Below are 20,224 nucleotides of genomic sequence, written 5' to 3'. Positions count from 1 at the left end.
CTTCTTTTTCCCCCTTTTACGTTCCCAGACAATTATTTTTGTCTTTTTGATATTTATCCTTGAATCATTCAGCTCATAGTATTTTACCATTTCATTTAGTTTCCGCTGCAGTCCCATTGTCGTCTGGTCCAGGATAATGTCATCGACATAAAGGACCCAGGGGAGGGAGTGACTGATTATATAGCCTCAGGGGAAAGACCTGGATAGAATCCTGACCTCCTTCAATATCTGCCAGGAAAAGGTTAAATAGAGTGGGGGCCCAAGAGCATCCCTGTTTCAGACCCCTAAATGACAAGATCTTATCAGAGAGATGCCCCTGGGCAGAAAGTCTGACCTGCACACTCGTGTTTGAAAACAGGGACATAATTGTCTCCACCAGATCTCTCGGACAGCCCAAGCACAACAGCTTGCCCCAGAACCTTTCCCTCCTGATGCTATCAAAGACCTGCTCAAGATTGATGAATGCCACATAGTTTAGATTCTACACAAAATGCCCTAGACTTTAATGAGTCAGCAGGAAAAGATTAAGATTTGTCTCCACTCCCCTGATAAAAACAGTCTGTCTAGGATGCAGACGCCCAGCCTCTCTAGCCCATCTAAGAAGCTGTTGCAGTAAGAGGGAAGCAAATATCGACCTTCTTGAACACCGGAAAAATGAGTTCAGACTTCCCGGACACTGGCACTTCCTTGCAATCCAGGATTTGTCTAAACAAAAGGCAGAACTCTGTTCATAGTTTCGGGTTCTGCTTTAATATGTTGTTGTTAAGGTCATCAGGGTCAGCAGCCTGCGATATGTTACTTTTTTTTATTAAATACATTATGTCCTCTTTGTCAAACATGATATCCCATTTTGAACCACATGTCTTTTACTAGAAGATTGCTTCTCAACCTCCATCGCCAAAGCCAGTCCCAAGTATCTGGGCTCAGATGGGTCATCCTCCCTAAGCAGCACCTTGGCAAAGAGATATGAGTAATGCTCATCTCATTTGACCTCAGATACTGCTGGTACCAGGCTTGCCAGTTGGTGGCTTTCATTGTTATTTAACACGGCCCAAAGGTCCCTAGTATTTTTTTCCCGCTATTTTCAATATTACCTCAGCATCATGCTGCATGCCAAGGGCCCTAAATGATAACAGCCAATTACGATACTGTTGCTTCCGTTTCCTTATCAGCTCGTGTCTATTGGCTGTGATCCACTGGCTCAGTTTTCTCAAATTCGCCTAGTATATTTTACCTTGTTCCACCAGGTCTTTATTGTAGTGGTGTAGCCTCGCAGCCCCAGAACAGGGGCCCAAGGACAGGGTGGATTTAAACTAGCAATAGGCCTTCATAGGCCAGGGTCGCCCCCCTGAACCGTGACAACTGCCTCAAACCCTCGATCGCCACAGGCACATCCCCGGGCCGGATTCAAAGACTATTCCTGGCCCAGCTTAACTGGACAATCTCAGTTTTCATGTTTGGCATCAAAACACCACCTTCCTTCCATTTAAATTCCAAGAGACAATGGTCACTATTCCCAATAGGGCAGACCTCTAATGAAGAAGCCCATCTATAGACGTTGGATGATATGAACTAGTAATATAGGCAAGAGTGTTGAGTGCCCCATCTCCATGTATTATATGCAGACATGTACCCCTGGATTGGCCATTTAACATCACAATATCACGGTCCTTCAGTTCTTTTATCCAAAGCAAGGCTTTTTCCTGCTTACTTGTACGTGGAAGTATTTTGCCCATGCCATCAAAACAATTAAGATTAAGGTCTCCACAGATTATAAAGGGGGGAATTAGTCTCATTCATATAAACCCTATTTATCCAAGTGACAATCAAATTAACAAATGAAGCATCATTCACCAAAGCTGGGTTCCAGTACAAGTTATATATGACCAGGGACACATTTGGTAAGCCTCCAGTTCTTTCCCAATTTAAATAAACCAGTTGGACAAACAGTTTTAAATTAACAGATTGCACTACTTTCAGCCCTCTGCCCATCTTTACTAAGGTAAGTAGCCCCGACGAGAGACAACCCAATGGATTATTTTTGCCGGGTTACAGCAAACTACAGAGCCATCACAAATGGGGGCACTACAGAGCCATGTCTCCTGTCGGCAGATATATTCCTTGAGACAAGACCCCTGCCTATGAACGAGATGTTCATGTCCCCTTGAATTACAGGAGCACCACTGGTATGGCACCAAATCCTTTGTTTCTGGATCGTAATTCTTGAACGATTGAGCCAGGGCACCTGCCAACCAAGACCCATCTTGTCTACTTTTGTCCGATGGTTTCTGCTCCTGATCAATCTTTATCATCCTTTTATCAAGCATCGCGCAATGCATAGTAATGTTTAATGATGGCCGATCTCTCGCTCTTGATGGAAACACTTGTGTGGGATATGGAATGCTGAGGGTCCACAGATGACGTGGATTGGACCTTTCCCGATAATGTATTCCGTTCCACACTCAGGTGAGTATTTTCCACATGAATGGGCCTAGGTGGGTCACCTATTACTGATCCACGAAATGGCTTTTCTGAGATCTCAAATCCCAGTGGGAGTAAATCTCCTGCTGCTTCAGGGTAAATATTACGCACCAGGCTAGAATATAAATGAAGAATATAAATTGAGCGGCCCAGTCCATCCTCTTTTCATTAATAAATTGGACAATCTTCATATCTTCGGATTTAGTATTTCTTAGCTTTGGCGCGCAATGTAAAAGCCTTAAAACATTCACCCGGTTCAGAATTAGGCCATCCTTACAGGGGATACATCTTTCTAGTGGGGTCATCAAAGCTGGATTTTCGTTAGACAGCCGTGCTTTTGTCAATATTTCCTTGGCTTTTTCTCTTAGGGTGGGATGAGGAATCGTTCCCCAATCCCACTCCTTTGCTGACTTTGTATGGGTGGTTGTTCTATTTCTTCTTTCTTCCAGAGTGCAAAATTGTTGGGGCGGCAGGACATTGTCAACTTGGTTCCTAGGGCAATTAATAAGAGACCTGGAGGGAGAGCCAGCTACCTCACCACTAGAAGGCAGTGGATCAAGCTTAATTTTGCCCCAATATGATTCATTCGGTGCTTCTTCATTAACAGTCCCATCAGAGTAGATCGATAACTCGAGACAACGGTGCATCTCCTCATCCATCACCACATCTACTTTTTCTAGCTCAGTAGATGGAACTGGGTTTGGCATCACTCCTAGTGATATTATTTTTCAACGCTTTTTCCTGCTTTGATGATACCGGCGGGTGAGTTGTTAATTTGCGCAAATACACCCTCAAGCCATGTGATTTTGGTTTATTGCTATTCTGCAGGTTTTTGGGCTTTTTCTACGTTGTACCCCCTCCTTTCATCACAGGGGCTTTGGTCTTTGTTTTTCCAAAGATCACAAAGGGCTTTGCGCCTGATGTCATGGCATTAAACTCATTGGCTGGTCCATTTACCATAGTTCACAAAGTAGCCATCATTGTACCTTAGTGGGGAACCTTCTCCATATTTTGTACCTCAAGGGAATATTCTTCACGCCCGACAGTGCATTGGCCCCAGATTGAAACCCGCATTGGGGAAATTCCCTTGGACTCCGTTCCACGATGATATCACACTGAACTTGCATGTCTCTCCTCCCAGTTGACTCATCCAGAGATCTAATTGGTGGATGCTGGGGACCGGGGCAATCATTTTGAGCGAAGGAGGCTTTAGAGCAATAATTTCTGAACTGAGAACATTCCTGGGCCTTTCTTGCCCAATTCAAAGTCTTGAGAATAGCAGTCATCAGCGTACTTTTTTCGTTAGCCTCCCCTCTCGCGAGGTCAAACAGCCTTTCCTGCCACTGTGAAGACATTTCCGCTTCTTTTTCCAAGCGTTCTTAGTGCATCCACTATAGATTCCAGAGACAAAACCTTGGTATGAGCTGTTAGAAGAGTACTTTGCTCTTTAATTGACTCATTCATGGACTCATACAATTTAATAAAGGGATTGAGGGAGACTGTCAAACTTGACATTATGATGGCCTGAATGTTTTCGATCTCAGGAGCCCTCTGGACTGGTACCCTAGACGATCCGTTTTGCTGAAGCAATGGTTTCTCTAAGGGTTCTGAATCCGAAGAGGATACGGAGGAAGCACTCTGTAGGCTTCCTTCCCTTTCCTTAGATTTCTCAATGATTGTTGGCAGAAACAAATGCACCTTCGATGCCTGTTCCGCTATCACGATATTTTCCAGAGGGGTACAATTTTAGTCAATCCTTGTTAAAAGCGATTTGTATTTGGACCATATGCTTTCCACCCTACTTTCATTCAGTCTGTCCTCCTCAGGTTCTTGTTATCTAGCTGTAGGTGTTCGATCATGTGCATGGCAAATTATTAAAGACCTCACTGAGCCTTTTCTGACTTTCCATCGTTTTAATTACAGCAATGTCTCTTGAGAGCCTAGCGGCAATACCCGCTTGTTGGATCTCAAGGCAATATATAGATTGATTAGGGGACATCCATTTCAACCGGTTCATCACAATTGTTTTGCATATAGTCAAGGGATTCGGGGCATGCAAAACCGTCCTCAACAGACTGCTCCCCATAACCTGAGCAGTCCTGCCATAAAGTAGAAGTATGGGAATTTGTCATCTTCTCCCCGACTTCTAAGGTATTAGTATTATCACTAACCTCAGACCCCTCTTGCCTCATGAATTCCTTTGTTTGGCTTGGAGTCGAAGATTTTGCTGTATTCGTCACATTAGCCATGCGCTCACCAGGAGACCGGCATCTTCGTTTTAGTCGATTCCTCCCTAGGTAGCGTGCTGTGGCAAGATCTTGTATCCCCATTTGAAGCATATTGCATTCGCTCCAACTCCTGCACCGGCTCTACTGACCCCTCATTATAAATGTTAAACATAGGAGGTTGCCCAAGAGGTTGCAAGGTATCAGACCCCCGCGTGGCAATATCGCAATCAATTGTAATATCGGATTTGGATATCACCTCAATGACTCCGATCCCCAAGGGGATCTTGGATTTCCGCAGAATCATTAGTAGAAATGCCCAAGCCAGAACCAGCCGACAATTCTTTGCACTTTCTCCCTTGTCTGCGAGTGCATGGGCCCTTCGGCGGCATGAGAGTTTATTAATTCTTTCCAATTTATGACAGGAAGGGGAGGCAAGAACCGATAATATGAAGGGCATCAGGCACGGTGTAGATGTAAGTCAGGATGGACACCACCGGCAGTCGAAATTAAGCCTTGATCACAAGTGGGAGCGTAAAACACAACTCACTCACCGAACCTTCCGCTTGCTGGCTCGATAACAATTGAGGGCAATTGGAGTTTTTTCTGTCGTTCAACAAAACTGGTCGAGGTCCAAGGCACACCAGCTCCTCAGACTGCACCACTAAACGGTTCGCTCCGCGAGGATTAGGATCTTTTGACTCAGAGCTCCGCCTTCACAGAATAGACACAGGAAACAGACTTTACTGCCAGACTGCACCACTCCTACCTTGTCTTTCAATAGCGAAGTTGCTTTACAAAGCTCATCTGTCCAAAAACTATTACTGCAAAGACCAGTTAGTCCTATTTTTACATATAAAAACTACAACTGAAGCACAAAATAAAAAATGAATGGGTCAAGGCAATGGTGATGAGATTTCTAGTGCAGAACCTACAGTATCAATTCTTACCCCCAAATGCTGGAAAACCTGCAAATGTTTGTGAAGGCGGAGGAGCAGCAAAGGGATCCCCACCAATGTCCGCAAGGAGATCTGTGCTCCCCTTCTTGGTTTGAACACCCTGAAACTGTGGCTGTTGCTGGGAGGCTCTCTGGTGGCTTAGCCGGGATTGAGACTGCGTCACCTACAAAAGAAATGAAGATTTTATGAGATCAGCCTTTCAACAGGTCCACTGGCATGGTAATACATTTTTGAAACACACTGAGGAAAAGTAAGTTGATCACCCGAGTAACTACAGTACTGTAAGTCCTTTGGCCACAGGCATGGGAGAGCCCTGTCCAAGATAGTCCTACAGCAAGATGACGCTTATCAAAAAATCTTTTAAAAATAATTAACACAATGAGGGGCTTGTAAAGAAACCATGATATCAACAGTAAGACGACAGACACAAGTAATCACAGTTAAAGGGTGTTTATTGACTTTAAAAGGGTTTGAAAAACACCTATCTAATCCTAAATCTACAGATGGGAGCAAGCTATGACCATCAAATAATAATAACCCAGTCCTAATGGTGTCTTGTCAAAATAAAATGGCCTATACTTATAAACCTATTGTCAATCCTTACCCCTAAATACAAATAGTGTGGGAAAGATATGGCAGGATGTTCAGGGCGTTGGCCTCCCACCCCCATGTTTTCAGCACGGGACAAGGCAGTACACTCTAGCTTAGCACCGTCTCTGGCTTCTCTAGCACGAGGGTGCAGTTCAAACATTAGCATCAGGGATTTCCGTGCCCAAGTCTCTTTGCCTTTCAAATTCTCTGGATCCAGAGGGCCTGATTCAACAAACGGGTTCTTTTCCTCTTTCATATTTTCACAGTACTTGGTGTCACAGGCGGTTCACTATTCACCCCAGATCCCCCTCAGCCGGGCTCAGATCCTTTTAACACAATGTTCTTCATCCGGCTCAGATCCTCTTAATGCAATGTTTGCAGAATAAGATATTTTTTCTCATGTGACTCATGGTTCACCCCCGATCCCTCTCAGTCGGGCTCAGATCTCGGATCCCCCCTAAATCGGGCTCAGATCAGGTTTTCTGGTCCTTGTAGTTAACTCTCACGCAATGGTTCACTGTCAGTTTAGTTTCCCTCAGCCGGGATCAAACTATGCTGTTCTATTTTTTGGTGGTTGATGGGCGTTCACTTCCCTTTGCTTTTGTTTTGTAATCACAGTTCAAACTCAATTAGACATCCCTCGGTCGGACGCAAGCCTTTTTTTAACATTTTTTTTATCACTTTATTATTATTTCAGAATAAAACATACAAAGGACACAAACATCAACATATCCATAATATCATGGGTTTACACCCAGATTGCAAAATACTTAAATCTGTTCAGCAATCAAGCATTATAATCTAAAAATTCATAAAAGTGAAACCTTAGAAAACTACTACAAACCTATTTCACAACAAAATTTTAGATATCTAATTGTATTCGACAATACAACACCAACAACCGACACCATATAATGATTACAATAATCCCCCCCAACTACTGCATACAGAAAACAATTCATGTTTATGAGCTTCAGCTGTATAGTTCAGTAAAAGAACCCCAACTTCGAAAATAATGCCCCTCTCTTCCTTGTTTTGTTAACATTACTTTCGCATAGTTTAATAAGGTGCGAAGATCAAACAGCCACTCTTCAACAGTCTTTTTTCTTGATTTCCAAACTTTTAGTATTTGTTTAGCTGCCATTACCAGGACCTTATTAATTCAGTCCGTTCTTCCTCTGGCTGTATCCCCTCTCTCTCTGTTCGACAACAAGATCGTTGAACAAGGAGTACGTGGGAAAGATTACCCCAGTACAATGTCGAATCTATGTAGGACTTATTTCCAAAAGGCAGATACCCTTGAGCATGTCCATAGCATATGCACTAAGGTACCCCCATCACGACCACAACCCCAAAAGGTATCAGCATTCAACAGTCCTAACCTGGCCAATCTAGAAGGGGTCCAATACAGTCTGCAAAGAATTATTTGCAAACATACCTAAGCCATAAATCCATGTTTGACTGTACCCCTATACGAAGCAAGTGCTCCCATTCCACATTAGGAATATCTATGCCGAGATCCTCCATCCAAGCCCGACAAAGTCTTTCCCACGCTTCCATATGTGAGCTTTCCATCGGCATTTGTTTCATCTATGCAGACACTGCCCAAGGGAGAGAGCGAATAATCTCACAAACCGAGGGTCTTTCTCTAATGGTATCACTTAACATTCCTTGCATTTCTGACAAAAGAGTTTTGGAACGCAAGCCTTTTAAACAATCACTTTCATAGTTCACAAGACATTTCACCGAGACCTTTGAATGAGCGTTCATCCCTCGCCTGACCACTCATTTACTCTATCTTTCCCCGCTCCTTCTTTCACATGCTGGGGTTATCTTCACTCACCCCGCTTTTCCTTTTCAGTCAATTCTCATTTGTTGCAATCGCTTCGCTACAAAAACCGGGCTTTCATCTTTCTCCTTCACTCACTGGTTGCGATGGGAGGCTTCCTGCTTCCGTCAGTCTTCCATTGGAGTCAAGGCTATGGCTCTCCTCCTGCTTGTACCTCCACAACTCTGCCCATCACCCGGGAGAGAAGCTGTTAGTCTTGTGACACTGGATATGATTGTCCGCTTACAAAGGTCTTCCCCCTCCAGTCGGGCTCAGACGCCTCTAAATTTTCAAAGTCTAAAGTTTTGGACTCCAAGTCCCATAATGTACTTCCAGATATATTGCTCACACATCCTCAGCTTCCCAAAACGGCATTCTCACAGTTTGGGAACATCAGGAGCAAAAAGGGGATATTTTGCTTGAGGTCAGGGTCCTACCACCTGCACCTCAAAGGCCTGGGCTCTCTGGTTTGGCCCTGGGGAGGAGCTCTGATATGGGTGCCACCAGGTGACCACAGCTGCCCCTGCATTGGCCTCCTGGAGGCACAGCTTGCACTTCACACTTCAACCTCCCCTGAGCAAACCAGTCCAGTGTTGAAGCAGTTGTTGTTCCTCAAGGCTTTCCAGGTTTTCTCTGGCAACAATGGTCTCCCTCTAGCGTCCCTGCATCCTTCAGCATCCCCAGCTTGCTCAAAGTTCTGTTTCTGGCTGCTGCTTTTATACTGCCAGCTAGAGTTGATTGGAGTCAGGTGTGAGCAGTTGTCCCTCCCTGCCAGACTCTGCCTGACCTCATTATCGGGACAACATGGAGACTGTCCATAGGAATCCATTGCCCATGGATTCCTATGGGTAATCCTCATGACTCCCAGTTGCCTCTTCTTTGTCCCAGTCCTTGGGTATTTCAATAGGGGAATTGGATTATGGGAATTGTGGTGTTCTGATGGCTAAAATGGGAAAAAGATGTGGATTTTTGTCTGGAAAAGGCGTTTGAATGTAGGGTCATTGAAAAGTGTGTTTCGAGGAAAGAGGGGTAAAACTCATGTTGGAATTTAGGGATGGTCTTTGTTTTCTCTAATGGTTTCGCCTTTTCCCTACAGACAGGTACTGGGGTAAGATGGGAGTTGGTTGACAATATCCCATGACAACTGAGGGAAGGTCTGGTAGGGGTGTATCGTAACGGGAGGAATACCATGTCTCGCCCGAGGGCGTGTCTTCCCATAGTACCCAAGGGCCCCCTGCCCAGGTGATCCTCCCTCGCTCACCCGCCCACAGGGTTGGGATCCAAGAGGGATGGCCCTCCCCTGGTCAGCTGAACAAAGGTCCCCTGGGAATAGCTGGGAAGAAACGCCTCGGGTTTCTCACAAGCTGTATCGACTACTTTACTTTTAGTCCATAGTCCCCTTTCCCGATTCATCCCTAGATGAGATGGGACCACAACAAATTGTACTGCTCCATTAACCAGTACACGCACAAGAGGCCTCAAATGTGCATGCTTAATGCCCCGCTTTGCATTTTCGAACAGCATGGATCGCTACAATCCTATTAGCAGGGACGGAAGAACTGGCAAATGGAGGAAAGGTTGAGTCCAGTATGGTAACTTGAACTTATTCCGACATCCTATTCCCTTTCCTCCATACGAATCGGAGATTGCAAAGCACCCTGAACTAAAGAGGGAGGACTAAATTCACTATTTTCAAAGAGGTGCACAAAACAGCCTGTCTGAAACTAGTGTTGGATATCGAGCTGATGTCCATGGAGTATTAATCCCTACCAACTGCATGTGGAGAGGGCCAAGTGGCCTTGCATATTTCTTCTGGGAGAACAGGTAGTTGAGAAACTATTGACAACGCTGCTTTAGCTGGCACCATGTGAGCATGCATGCCCTTAGACAGAAGGTGATTCCGCAGCTTGAAGCACTCCAAATACAAGAGACTAACACTGGGTGATGGTAAATTTAGATGCCTTCATTCAGGTGGGAGGGGTGTGGCTCCAAGGTAACAGAGGTTTTCTGAAGACTGATGGGGCCTAGAGTGCTCCAGATAAACATGTCCTCCACCTTTGAATGCCGTATTCAAGAGATGTGCATACCTGTTAGAGCAGGGATCCCCAATGTGTAGCTCCGGAGCAACATGTTGCTCGCTGCACCCTAAATTGTTGCTCGCCAGTTGCTCTGGCCCATGGTGTAGAGGCCTAGAAGGAGGTGCTGTAGGAATGAGTCCTCAGTAGCACTGTAGCCAGGAGAGAGTCCTGGACTGTGCAATAATGTTGGCCAATGAGTCTGCTATGGTTCCAGCTGGTTTATTTTTATGCATGCAAGATTTGTGTTAGTTGCCACCATGCAAATACATTTTCAGTAAATGTCCTTACGTATTATAGTAGTGTCATTGTTAAAACCCTGTCATCTTCAGTTACTTTGCCCAGCTGATTAATGTATTAATGAGTAAAATAATTGAACCATGTTAGTGTCCTGGAGAAAATAGTCCCATTCTGTTCCATGGTACAGCTAACAGAAGCATAATGGACACATAGGTGGCATGCATACCCAACTTTCCTTTTAAATAATGTGCATGCACTGCTTTTTGTACAAGTGAGGTTTGTGTTTGATGCCACCATTCATATTTATCTGCAATGTTAATGTTGGTGTCACCTAAATTTATTATTACATAGTGTCCTAGTGGAAAATGGTCATCGTTTGATACTCTGCCCATCTGACACATGGGTAATGGACAGAGAAGGTAAATGCATGCCACATTTTTCATAATTAATTTGCCCTATATTCAAATCCAATTAAGTTACTGTTAATACGTGTATACTGACAAGCCAATGAATCAATCCAAATACTTAGTTAACACCACCACACCCCTCTATTAAGTGGTCATCAAATGCTAAAAGTTTTGACCAATGTTTGCCACTAAGTGTAGTGTAAAATCCCTTTTGGACAGAGAAAAGAAATATATTCTTTTTATTCCCAACCAGTTCACTAATGTAACATCCCACTGGAGTTTTAAAATGAACCATTTGTCATAACATTCCCAAATAATTCTTAGGAGGTAACATCCAAAGCCCCAATTAAGTGTTCTTTAAAGCCTGCCATGTAATGACCTGTAGTACTCAATTAATACTTAATTTCTCCATTAAGTTAGCAATATTTAAAAACATGCATCATATTTTTCATACAATTTACACAGAGCAAGCCCAAAATAAAAAAAACAACTTTAACATATTCAAATGTGCTATACATAAAAGCCTGATCATTACAATTAATTATATAAAACATAGCTCCCATGCATTCAATGCTTACGCAAAACGGAGACACGACGACAAATTAACAAAAAAATGACCAAATCTTTGACTCCTTTTTTGCAAGTACATTCACACCTTAATTTATTGAGGAGTGGGTACATTTAAACCTATCATTACCACCAGCCTCCTTCCTTCTGGGGATCTTATTTCACAGATTTCTCCTTGCAATACGCAAGTCTCTAAAAGGCTAAAGAGGGCAGTCAATGTATATTTTTTCCATCGGACAAGCTCTTGCTTTTGGAGCTATTTTGAGGTGACTTAATGTGCCAAATTTAGTTATATCCCATCCCTATCCAAATGGTCAGTGCCTTCATAACCTTAAGTAGCTTTCTTTACCAGGGAAGGCAACAATCGCACTTGCACGGATATTAACTTCATATTTACAAAACAATCCCAGATGTGCTTTTAAAAATAAGTATGTATCTCAAGGGATTCCTGCTATTCAGCACACACATTTATTTTGCAACTCATCCAGGACATGATAGTATGAACCACCCTAGATTTCGCTACCAAAAAAATCACGGAACAGACCTTTGCCTTATATACCTCAACGCACTTCTCCAATCAGAATGCCCCAAACTTGAAACAACAATGTAAAAAGCCCTTTGATCCTTAAAGATAACTTTTCAACCGTCTTCTTAAAATGATTGACGGAAGCAGCTTTTTGAGAAGAATAGGCTCAAATAAAAATGAGACTGCCCCCTCATCTCTACATTCATTTCAAAATCTACAAGGTTTCACCCTTTTCCGGAACACCATCATTTTTGTTTTTATCATATTTAATGTCAAACTATAGTTCCCAAAATAGTAACTTCTGTTTAGCAGGCCGCTTTGGAGACTTCCCGGGGCAAGTCCAAAATAGCTGTGCACCCTTCAAAGAGGGTGGATTAACTTTCCAAAGAGAAGTACTAGAATCAACATCCAAAAGGAATAAATTGGGGCCCACTGACATCCCTGCTTTTCACCTTTATCGGTGGTGGGAAACAATGTATAATGTCCCGATCTTGTACATCGGACAGATGCTGAGATGTCCGTGTATCACCGTTGGATAAGACTTAATAAACCATTAGTGACCTGTAAGGGTGTAGAAGTAGGACTCCGACACAGTGGGCTCATGATTGGCATACACTTGTATTGAAAGTAAAAGGGTGGGGAATTGGGTCTCGCCTGCCTTTCCCTAAAGCTGAGAGGGTTTCCCTACCTCAATCAAAACTAAGGAAACTGTCACAAGTCCAAAGCCTATTTTTATCCCTCACACTATTGACTAAACTATAAATAAAAAAAATATACGATGAGGATCGGTCAATGACATTGTCGCCCCACAATCACGACACTTTTTTAACCCGGTCTTCGGGGTTGTCGATGTCAACAAAGACAACTCTCGATTTCTCGAACTAATGAAGTTCAAGAAGTGAAGTGCGCCGTATTTCTCGAAGCGATGGCATTTGTGAAAAAACAGAACTGAAGCCAACTGATGCTGCGCGTGCCTTATATGCCCTTCAATGACATCGTCGAGGAGGAGGCCCTTGAGGGACATCGAGTTGCTGCCATCGACTGACAGCTCCCTCCGTCGAAGATTTTTGCTGAAGCTGGATACCGAATATCAAAGATAAGGAATATGTGGGAGGACACAATCCATTCGAACAGGTACTTACACTGCCTAAAATGAATTGACACAGTAGTCGCTTATTTAATCATTTCCCATATTATGTACAAATATCTTTACCAAACCATTTATAAATTCTTCTGTAACATGGCATGTTTTTTGCGAACTTTCAAAGTTTGACTCTATTGATCTTGTCTTTGCTCGAAGGGTTTTTGTAACATGGCTGTTTCTTCTCTTGTCATTCTTGAACATTTAATTTTAATGTTAAACCTCATTTCGTTACTGTATACACTTTTTTTATTTTTGTCTCGGATTTTCTAATTCTTCAATATTCAGGAGCTAGAGCAACAATTCAGCCTCATCTGTATGAGCCCAAATTTTCAGAAGAGGAAATACTTGAAAGAGAAAGTAGCCGAAAGGATGAGGAATCAGATGAAAGTCTTGACGATCAATCAACGAAGCCTGAACCCAGTCGTATGGTAGACGTATGAAGTTTCCACACGGTGTACCTGCCATCGATGCAAGTTTATGCCTACTCTGGAAGAGAACTTCTTTTGCAGAGAAAACTGTGGCTGCTTGGCCTACATTGCCAACACTGCCGCTATGCGTTATTGAGTTACAAGACCCGTCTTGTGAATGATGGTCCTTATGCACGAACTTCAAGTTACAGTTCGCCTTTGTAATCCAAGTAACAAGTAAAATGATATATGTATATTGTAGGGTTGACAACCGAGATGGCTGTTCTCCTACATCATTTTAACTTTAATGGATCACTGATGAAAGATGTTTTCAGTAAATTCAATACATTACTCTTTCTAATCTCAAACCAAAGTATTGATCATTAGATTTAACATCCAAACAATTACGTCTCTTTCACTTGTAAGTTAAAAACAGTATTTCCCTATACACCAAACTGTTTTTGCTTGACTGTGCACATTTCTAATTTATCCATACTTTGCAATCACTGTCAATACTTTTCTGAAAAAGGTACTTTTTAAAGCATAAGAGTGCTTTACAGTTTCGAAGGTGTTGCAAACAAAATAAATGCAATTTTGTTCATTCATGTAAACTATTTCTGTCTCTTTTACACAGGTGGTACAGGCTTGTGGCCTATCGTGCGTTAACATGGTGGATTCATGGAAGACTGAGATTCAACGTTCGTAATACCTGCATGTGTGATTCAAGCCAATCGTGAAAAATTACCCAGTAACTTTAGACAATACCAGGGATTTACACAGACAGTACCTCAACCTCAGCAGTACAAATTGTAGTTTGTCATTGCCATCCACCTTACTAAACTAAATGTACACAAATTAAAAGAACTGAGATAATAGACATTTGTTTAAATTCTCAACACGTCCAAACATCAAATGGGATCATGAAAGATCGTTGTGCTTTCACAATTTTACTAACAAATTGCGCCCGCCTCATCCAACCTACCTCCGGTATCAATGGCAGTTGGCACCTGTGACCGTGGGCTCGTGAGGGGGCTGGGAGGAACGACGACGTCAAACATTCACATAGAGGCTAGGTGGGTGGGTGTCAACGAACATGTCAGGCATTCACATACACATTTCTAAGCCTTTATAAACACATTTACATTTACCAAGCAACCATCTCTGCAATCTACAACTAATATCGTCATCGATCCACTTTTTACCTTCCTAGCTGAATTGGCTCATCTGTTCTTCCAAGTAACGGTTAGATAACTATTTGTTTCCAGGGTCTTATCGTTTTCAGCTCAGCAACTATCTTTGCTTTTTAGTCAAAGTTCACTGCACTCTCATTTTAATTTATCTGAAAGACTTCAACATTATCAACCTATGTATTTTTATCTCTGGAACTAGCAAATAATATTACAGTATATTTTTTTCACAATCCATGTTTTTAATTCATGTTTTATTTAGATGGCTCATAGTTTGTTCAATGTACGAGTAATAGGTTTCTGCTTGTGGTAGACCAATGATTGGTGGAGAAAAGGAGTTTAGTGTAGGCATTGTAGTGTGGGAGAAGAACAAGTTACTTCTTACCTGGTAACGTTCTTTCGATGGGATGTTCCTCCGACGTATTCCTCATCTTAGATAATTCGTCTCCAGCTTGCTGGCCTCGGAAGTTTTTTCTTGGTAGAGGGCGCTGCGCATCGACGTCTGCCGAGTTGGTGTCCCTCGACAGCCACCGTATCGGCGCTGATGTCACCATGCCCATAAATAGCCACGCGCGGCGTCCGTTGCTCAGTTCCGTTTTGTAGCAGAAGATAAGTCTTGCATGAATTGGCTATTGACCTTGAAGGAGCGTGAGCTGTAACCACAAGGGAAGCATTACTGTGGGGATGGATGGGAGGTGCGATAAGGAACATCCCATCGAAAGAAAGTTACCAGGTAAGAAGTTATTTGATCTTCGAAGGAATTGTGTCCTCCGACGTATTCCTTATCTTAGATACACTCCCATAGCAGTGGTATGTAATTGGAGGTGGGAGTAAGAATGCCATGTATCCCTTTTAGGAATGAACCGAATGTAATACGGCTTTGCCAAATCTGGTCTCTTGACTAGCGGAGGAATCCAGGTTGTAAAATATTGTGAATGTATGTGCGGACGACCATGTGGCAGTCGCACATATGTCTCGGACCGGTACCCCTCTTTGGATGGCCGAAGAGGCTGCGATACCCCTGGTTGAATGAGCCCTAAGATTTTGAGGGGGCTCTTTCCCTGTCAGTTTGTAACATTCCAGAATGGCCAAAATAATCCACCTGGAAATAGTCTGTTTTTGTTATGGGTAGTCCCAATTTGTGACCTGAGTACCCTACAAACAATTGGTCTGCTTGCCTAATCCTAGCAAGTCTGCTGATGTAAAAGCTTAGAGCTCGCCTTGGGTCCAGCCTATGTAGCCTTTCTTCCTCTTTCCCCGTATTGGGGGGGGAGGGTAGAATGAAGGTAAGGTAATTTTCTGAGTGATGTGGAATTCAGAAACCACCTTTGGGAGGAAATTAGGCTTCACCTGTAGGACAACTTTGTACTTATGGAAAATTGTATGGGGGGTGGGGGAGGTTTACAAGAAAGAGCTTGTAATTCGCTCACTCTCCTAGCAGATGTTAGTGCTACTAATAGGACAGTTTTAAGAGTGAGAAATCTAAGAGAACAAGAGTGGAGTGGTTCGAAGGGAGTACCCATTAGGACATTTAAGACTAAATTTAAGTCCCATAAGGGAACTTGGAATGGTCTTGGAGGATAGACATTAGTTAATCCCTTGAGAAATTGTATTACTAAGGGTAGTTTGAAATACGATGGTTCCTCCGCAGTGCGCTTGAAGATTGATAGCGCCGCGAGATAGCCTTTCCAAGTAGAGTAGAAACGATAACACCGTTGGTGTACCGCATGAAAAAGGGTCGATATTGTCCTCTCTACACCAGCTGCAAAATTTGTTCCAACGGCAGCGGTATAAAGACTTTGTTGCTGGCCTTCTGGTCGAAAGCAACACCTCCATGACGTCATCAGGGAGGTCCCAATCCTTGTACCTCAACCTTTCAGAAGCCAAGCGTGAAGGTTGAGGGTTCTGATGTCTGGATGGAGAACCTGACCTCCCTTCTGCGAGAGAAGATTCTCTTTGAGTGGAAGACGGATTGGAGGGCAGATGGACATATCCAGAAGGTCCGGGTACCACGTTCTCCTGGCCCAGTCCGGGGCAATTAGGATCATGGTTTTCCGGAATCTTCCCAATTTCCTGATCATTTGAGGAATAACAGGGACTGGCGTAAAGGAGTGGAAACTCCCAGTCCACTAAGAACGCATCCCCTAGAGCTCCTCTCGGGTGAAATTCCCTTTAATAGAACAGATCGCACTTCCTGTTGGTACTGGTGGCGAACAGATCCACCTGAGGGGTTCCCCAAAGGGCGAAGATCTCTTGAAGGACTTCCAGAGCTAGCTCCCACTCGTGGGAGACTGTGCTCTGCCTGCTCAGAGCGTCTGCTGTCAAGTTCTTCTCTCCGGCTAGGTGAACTGCCGATAGAGAGATTCCTTCCTGAATTGCCCAAAACCAGAGCTGCATTGCCTCTCTGCACAGTGGCAGTGACCCTACGCCTCCTCTTTTGTTGAGGTAGTGCATGGCCACCGTGTTGTCTGTCATTATCAGAACATTTCTCCCCTGTACTGATGGCAGGAAAGCTTTCAGCGCTAGTCTGATCACTCTCAGCTCTAACAGGTTGATGTGTAGTCTTGACTCGGATGGAGACCAACGACCGCTGATGGTCAAGTCGTTGGCATGGGCTCCCCACCCCGTGAGTGAGGCGTCTGTGACCACCGTTATCTCCGGCCATGGTTGCCAAAACAGTTCTCCTTTCAAGATGTTCTCTGGATAGGCCCACCATTGAAGGTCGTGGGCTACCTTGTCCGGAATCCGGAGGAGATCTGTCATTCTTCCTGAGTATTGTGACCACTGGGTTCTTAGTGCCCACTGGAGAGATCTCATTCTCAGGCGAGCATCTGGCACAAGGAAGATGCAGGATGTCATGAGGCCTAGCAATCTCAAAAAGTCAAAGGCTGGGAGATGTTGGGCATTATGAAACTTGTTGACCATCTGCAGAATATCTTGAGCCCTCACCTCTGGTGGCGAGGCTTTTGCCAGGGAAGTGTCCAGGACCGCTCCAATGAACTGGAGTCTATGTGATGGTATCATCTGTGACTTCTTTAAATTGAGGGAGAAGCCCAGTTTGTGAAGGAAGTGGCAGACAATCTAGCTGGATCTGAGCTTGTTCCGAAGATAAAGCTCTGATCAGCCAATCGTCCAGGTAGGGGTAGACGTGGATCCCTTCCCTCCTTAGAATTGCAGCCACTACTGTTCCACAGGACAGGGATGACAAAAGGTATGATTCCGGTATTTCCTGTGTTTGAGATGGAATGGCACATGGAAATAAGCATCCTGGAGGTCCAGAGATACCAGCCAGTCCTGGAGCTGGAGGGCCTGAAGGATCTGAGAGAGTTACCATCTTGAACTTGTCCTTCCTGAGGAACTTGTTCAATTCTCGTAAGTCCAAGATAGGTCTCAGTCCTCCGTCTTTCTTCGGTATGAGAAAGTAGGGGGAGTACCAGCCCTTGTTCCTCTCCGCTACAGGTACCGGTTCTATGGCACCTTTCTCCAGCAGGTCTACAATTTCCTGCATGAGGAGCGGATCTGGAACTTTTAGAGAGCTGTGCCCCGGTGGATGACTCTGAGGGATGTGTAGAAAGGGTTGGCAGTAACCTTGGGCAACTGTCTCCAATGCCCAAGCATCCGACGCAATAGCCTGCCATTCCATCAGATGGTGAGTTAACCTGCCTCCTACAGGTGTTTTGTGTGGAAAGACCTCAGAGTGGTTTGGGGGCGGCTGATGCAGATGCCGAGGGTGAAGAGGCACCTGCTGCTGCTGCAGCGGCCTTAGTACTTTTAACCCGTCCACCTCGGGTGGATCTCCTTTGGCCTCTTTGAGCCGGCTGTCCTCTGCCTCTCCCAAATGTGGAGTAATAGCGAAAGGACTTTCCTCTCCCAGAGGTTCCTGAGGGGCGAAAAGGAGTTTGGTGGATTGCAGCACCTAAAAATGTTGCTGCTGCTTTAGATGTTTGCAACCTTTCCAGACTGTCATCAGCCTTTTTACTGAATAAAGAAGAGCCGTCAAAGGGCATATTCAAAAGTCTGGCCTGTACATCTGGAGCAAAGAAAGACTTTCGTAACCACGCATGCCTGCGGATTGTAGCACTTGCCGCCATGGCTCTGCTGATACTGTCAGCGGAATCAATGCCAGTTTGAAGAGATTCACACATGGCATCTTTGCCATCTTTAATGATGTTAAGGAAGGCTTCCCTTTCTTCTCCTTCCGGTATGCAGTCAGCCGCTGATGAAGCACACTCCCACAGTGTGCGACTGAACCTGGCGAGCATACAAGTGGCGTTGATGGATTTCAACGCCATACTACAAGCAAAAAACACTTTTTGCCATAGAATCGTACCTTTTGTCATCCCTGTCCTGTGGAACAGTAGGATAAGCGGATCTGCTGCTTGATGAAGTTGCCGCTTGAACCACCAGGCTCTCTGGAGTTGGGTGTTTTGATAAATATTAAGGGTCAGCCACAGCTACCCTATACTTGGCTGACAATTTTCTATTGACTGCAGGGATAACCTCAGGAGTTTCCCAATTTGATTAAATTTTCCTTTGTAAAGCTGTATGGAAAGGGACCACGGGATCCTCCTGTGGACCTTTATCTACACTTGTTTTTCAACAGGATAACAAGTGACGGCGAAGACCAACCCATGTATTCAATAATTCTTGCCATCAGGGTTCGATAGGGGGTTTCGCCATGTTCCCCTGGGTCTGGTTTGGCAAATTCCACTTCTGGGGAAGTGTCCAACCCACTTGCCTCATGTAAGGATTCCTGTAGGTCTTTCAACCTTCTTTCCTCAGAGGTAAAAACCTCTGAAACAGGTGGTGTGCTCCTCTGCATCCCGAAGGGTCTTTCTTGGTCAGAATCCTCCCCTTCTTCATAGATTGAAGATAAGGTTCTGGGGTACTCTGACCTCGGAAATGGTGTAAAACCCATTTCTAAAGCAGAAGGAGCCAAACTTGTCATTATTGGTCGAGAAAAAGTCGATGTCGACGCCGATGTGAAAGGCTTCGAAGGCGCCGAGAAAACTGGAAGAGGCCTCAAGGAACTCGAGAGGATCGGGAACCTGCTCGAGGATGTCGACGACGTTCTCAGAGTCGTGCTGGAGGCATGTGTATAACTGTTGGCTGTGAAGTAGCCGTGGTTTTTTCTTTTAATCAGCGTCTATGTCGGCGTCAACGATGGCGTTGATTCGATTGATGCGTCAAAGAACCCTTCGATAACGGCGTCAAAGGCGTCGATCCATGAGTCGAAGGGACTTTCGACGATGGCGTCGAAAATGGTGCCTTGCTACCCGATGGCCCGTGGCACTCTCGGGTGGAGTCTTTCACCGGGTGCAACGACTCGTGGCGTTTCGATTTTTTGGGATTTTCACCCAGGGTATCACCCTCAGCTGTCTTCGAGGGGGGTCGAGTCCGCTTTCTCGAAGACGCTCAGCATCTTTTTCCTGAATTCCTCCCACTCAGCCTGAGAGCTGTGTTTTGTGGGGCAGGAGACCCTTTTCTGGGGAAACAGAAGATGACGAGGAAGGGGATCTTCGACGTCTCTTTTTTGAGTGTCCAGATCTCGACGAGTGGTGGGAGCTACTTCGAGACCTAGAATGGG

The 20,224-nt window shown here is 44.4% G+C and overlaps 1 protein-coding gene across 3 annotated transcripts in view; it reads right to left on the bottom strand.

Annotated features, from left to right (window-relative positions):
- AGFG2 (ArfGAP with FG repeats 2) overlaps positions 1 to 20,224 on the bottom strand; it is a 1,592,250-nt gene that overhangs the window by 988,092 nt on the left and 583,934 nt on the right. For all 3 annotated transcript variants that reach the window (XM_069644975.1, XM_069644984.1, XM_069644992.1), the window contains one exon: positions 5,657 to 5,828. In XM_069644975.1, coding sequence (XP_069501076.1) covers positions 5,657 to 5,828 — 172 coding nt within the window. The remainder of the gene's footprint in view (positions 1 to 5,656; positions 5,829 to 20,224) is intronic.

The sequence above is a fragment of the Ambystoma mexicanum genome, chromosome 1p (assembly GCF_040938575.1).
Source record: "Ambystoma mexicanum isolate Mex_15411 chromosome 1p, UKY_AmexF1_1, whole genome shotgun sequence".
Classification (NCBI taxonomy): domain Eukaryota; kingdom Metazoa; phylum Chordata; class Amphibia; order Caudata; family Ambystomatidae; genus Ambystoma; species Ambystoma mexicanum.
The sequence above is the reverse complement of the archived record's forward strand: the minus strand, read 5'-3'. Positions and strand labels throughout refer to the sequence as shown.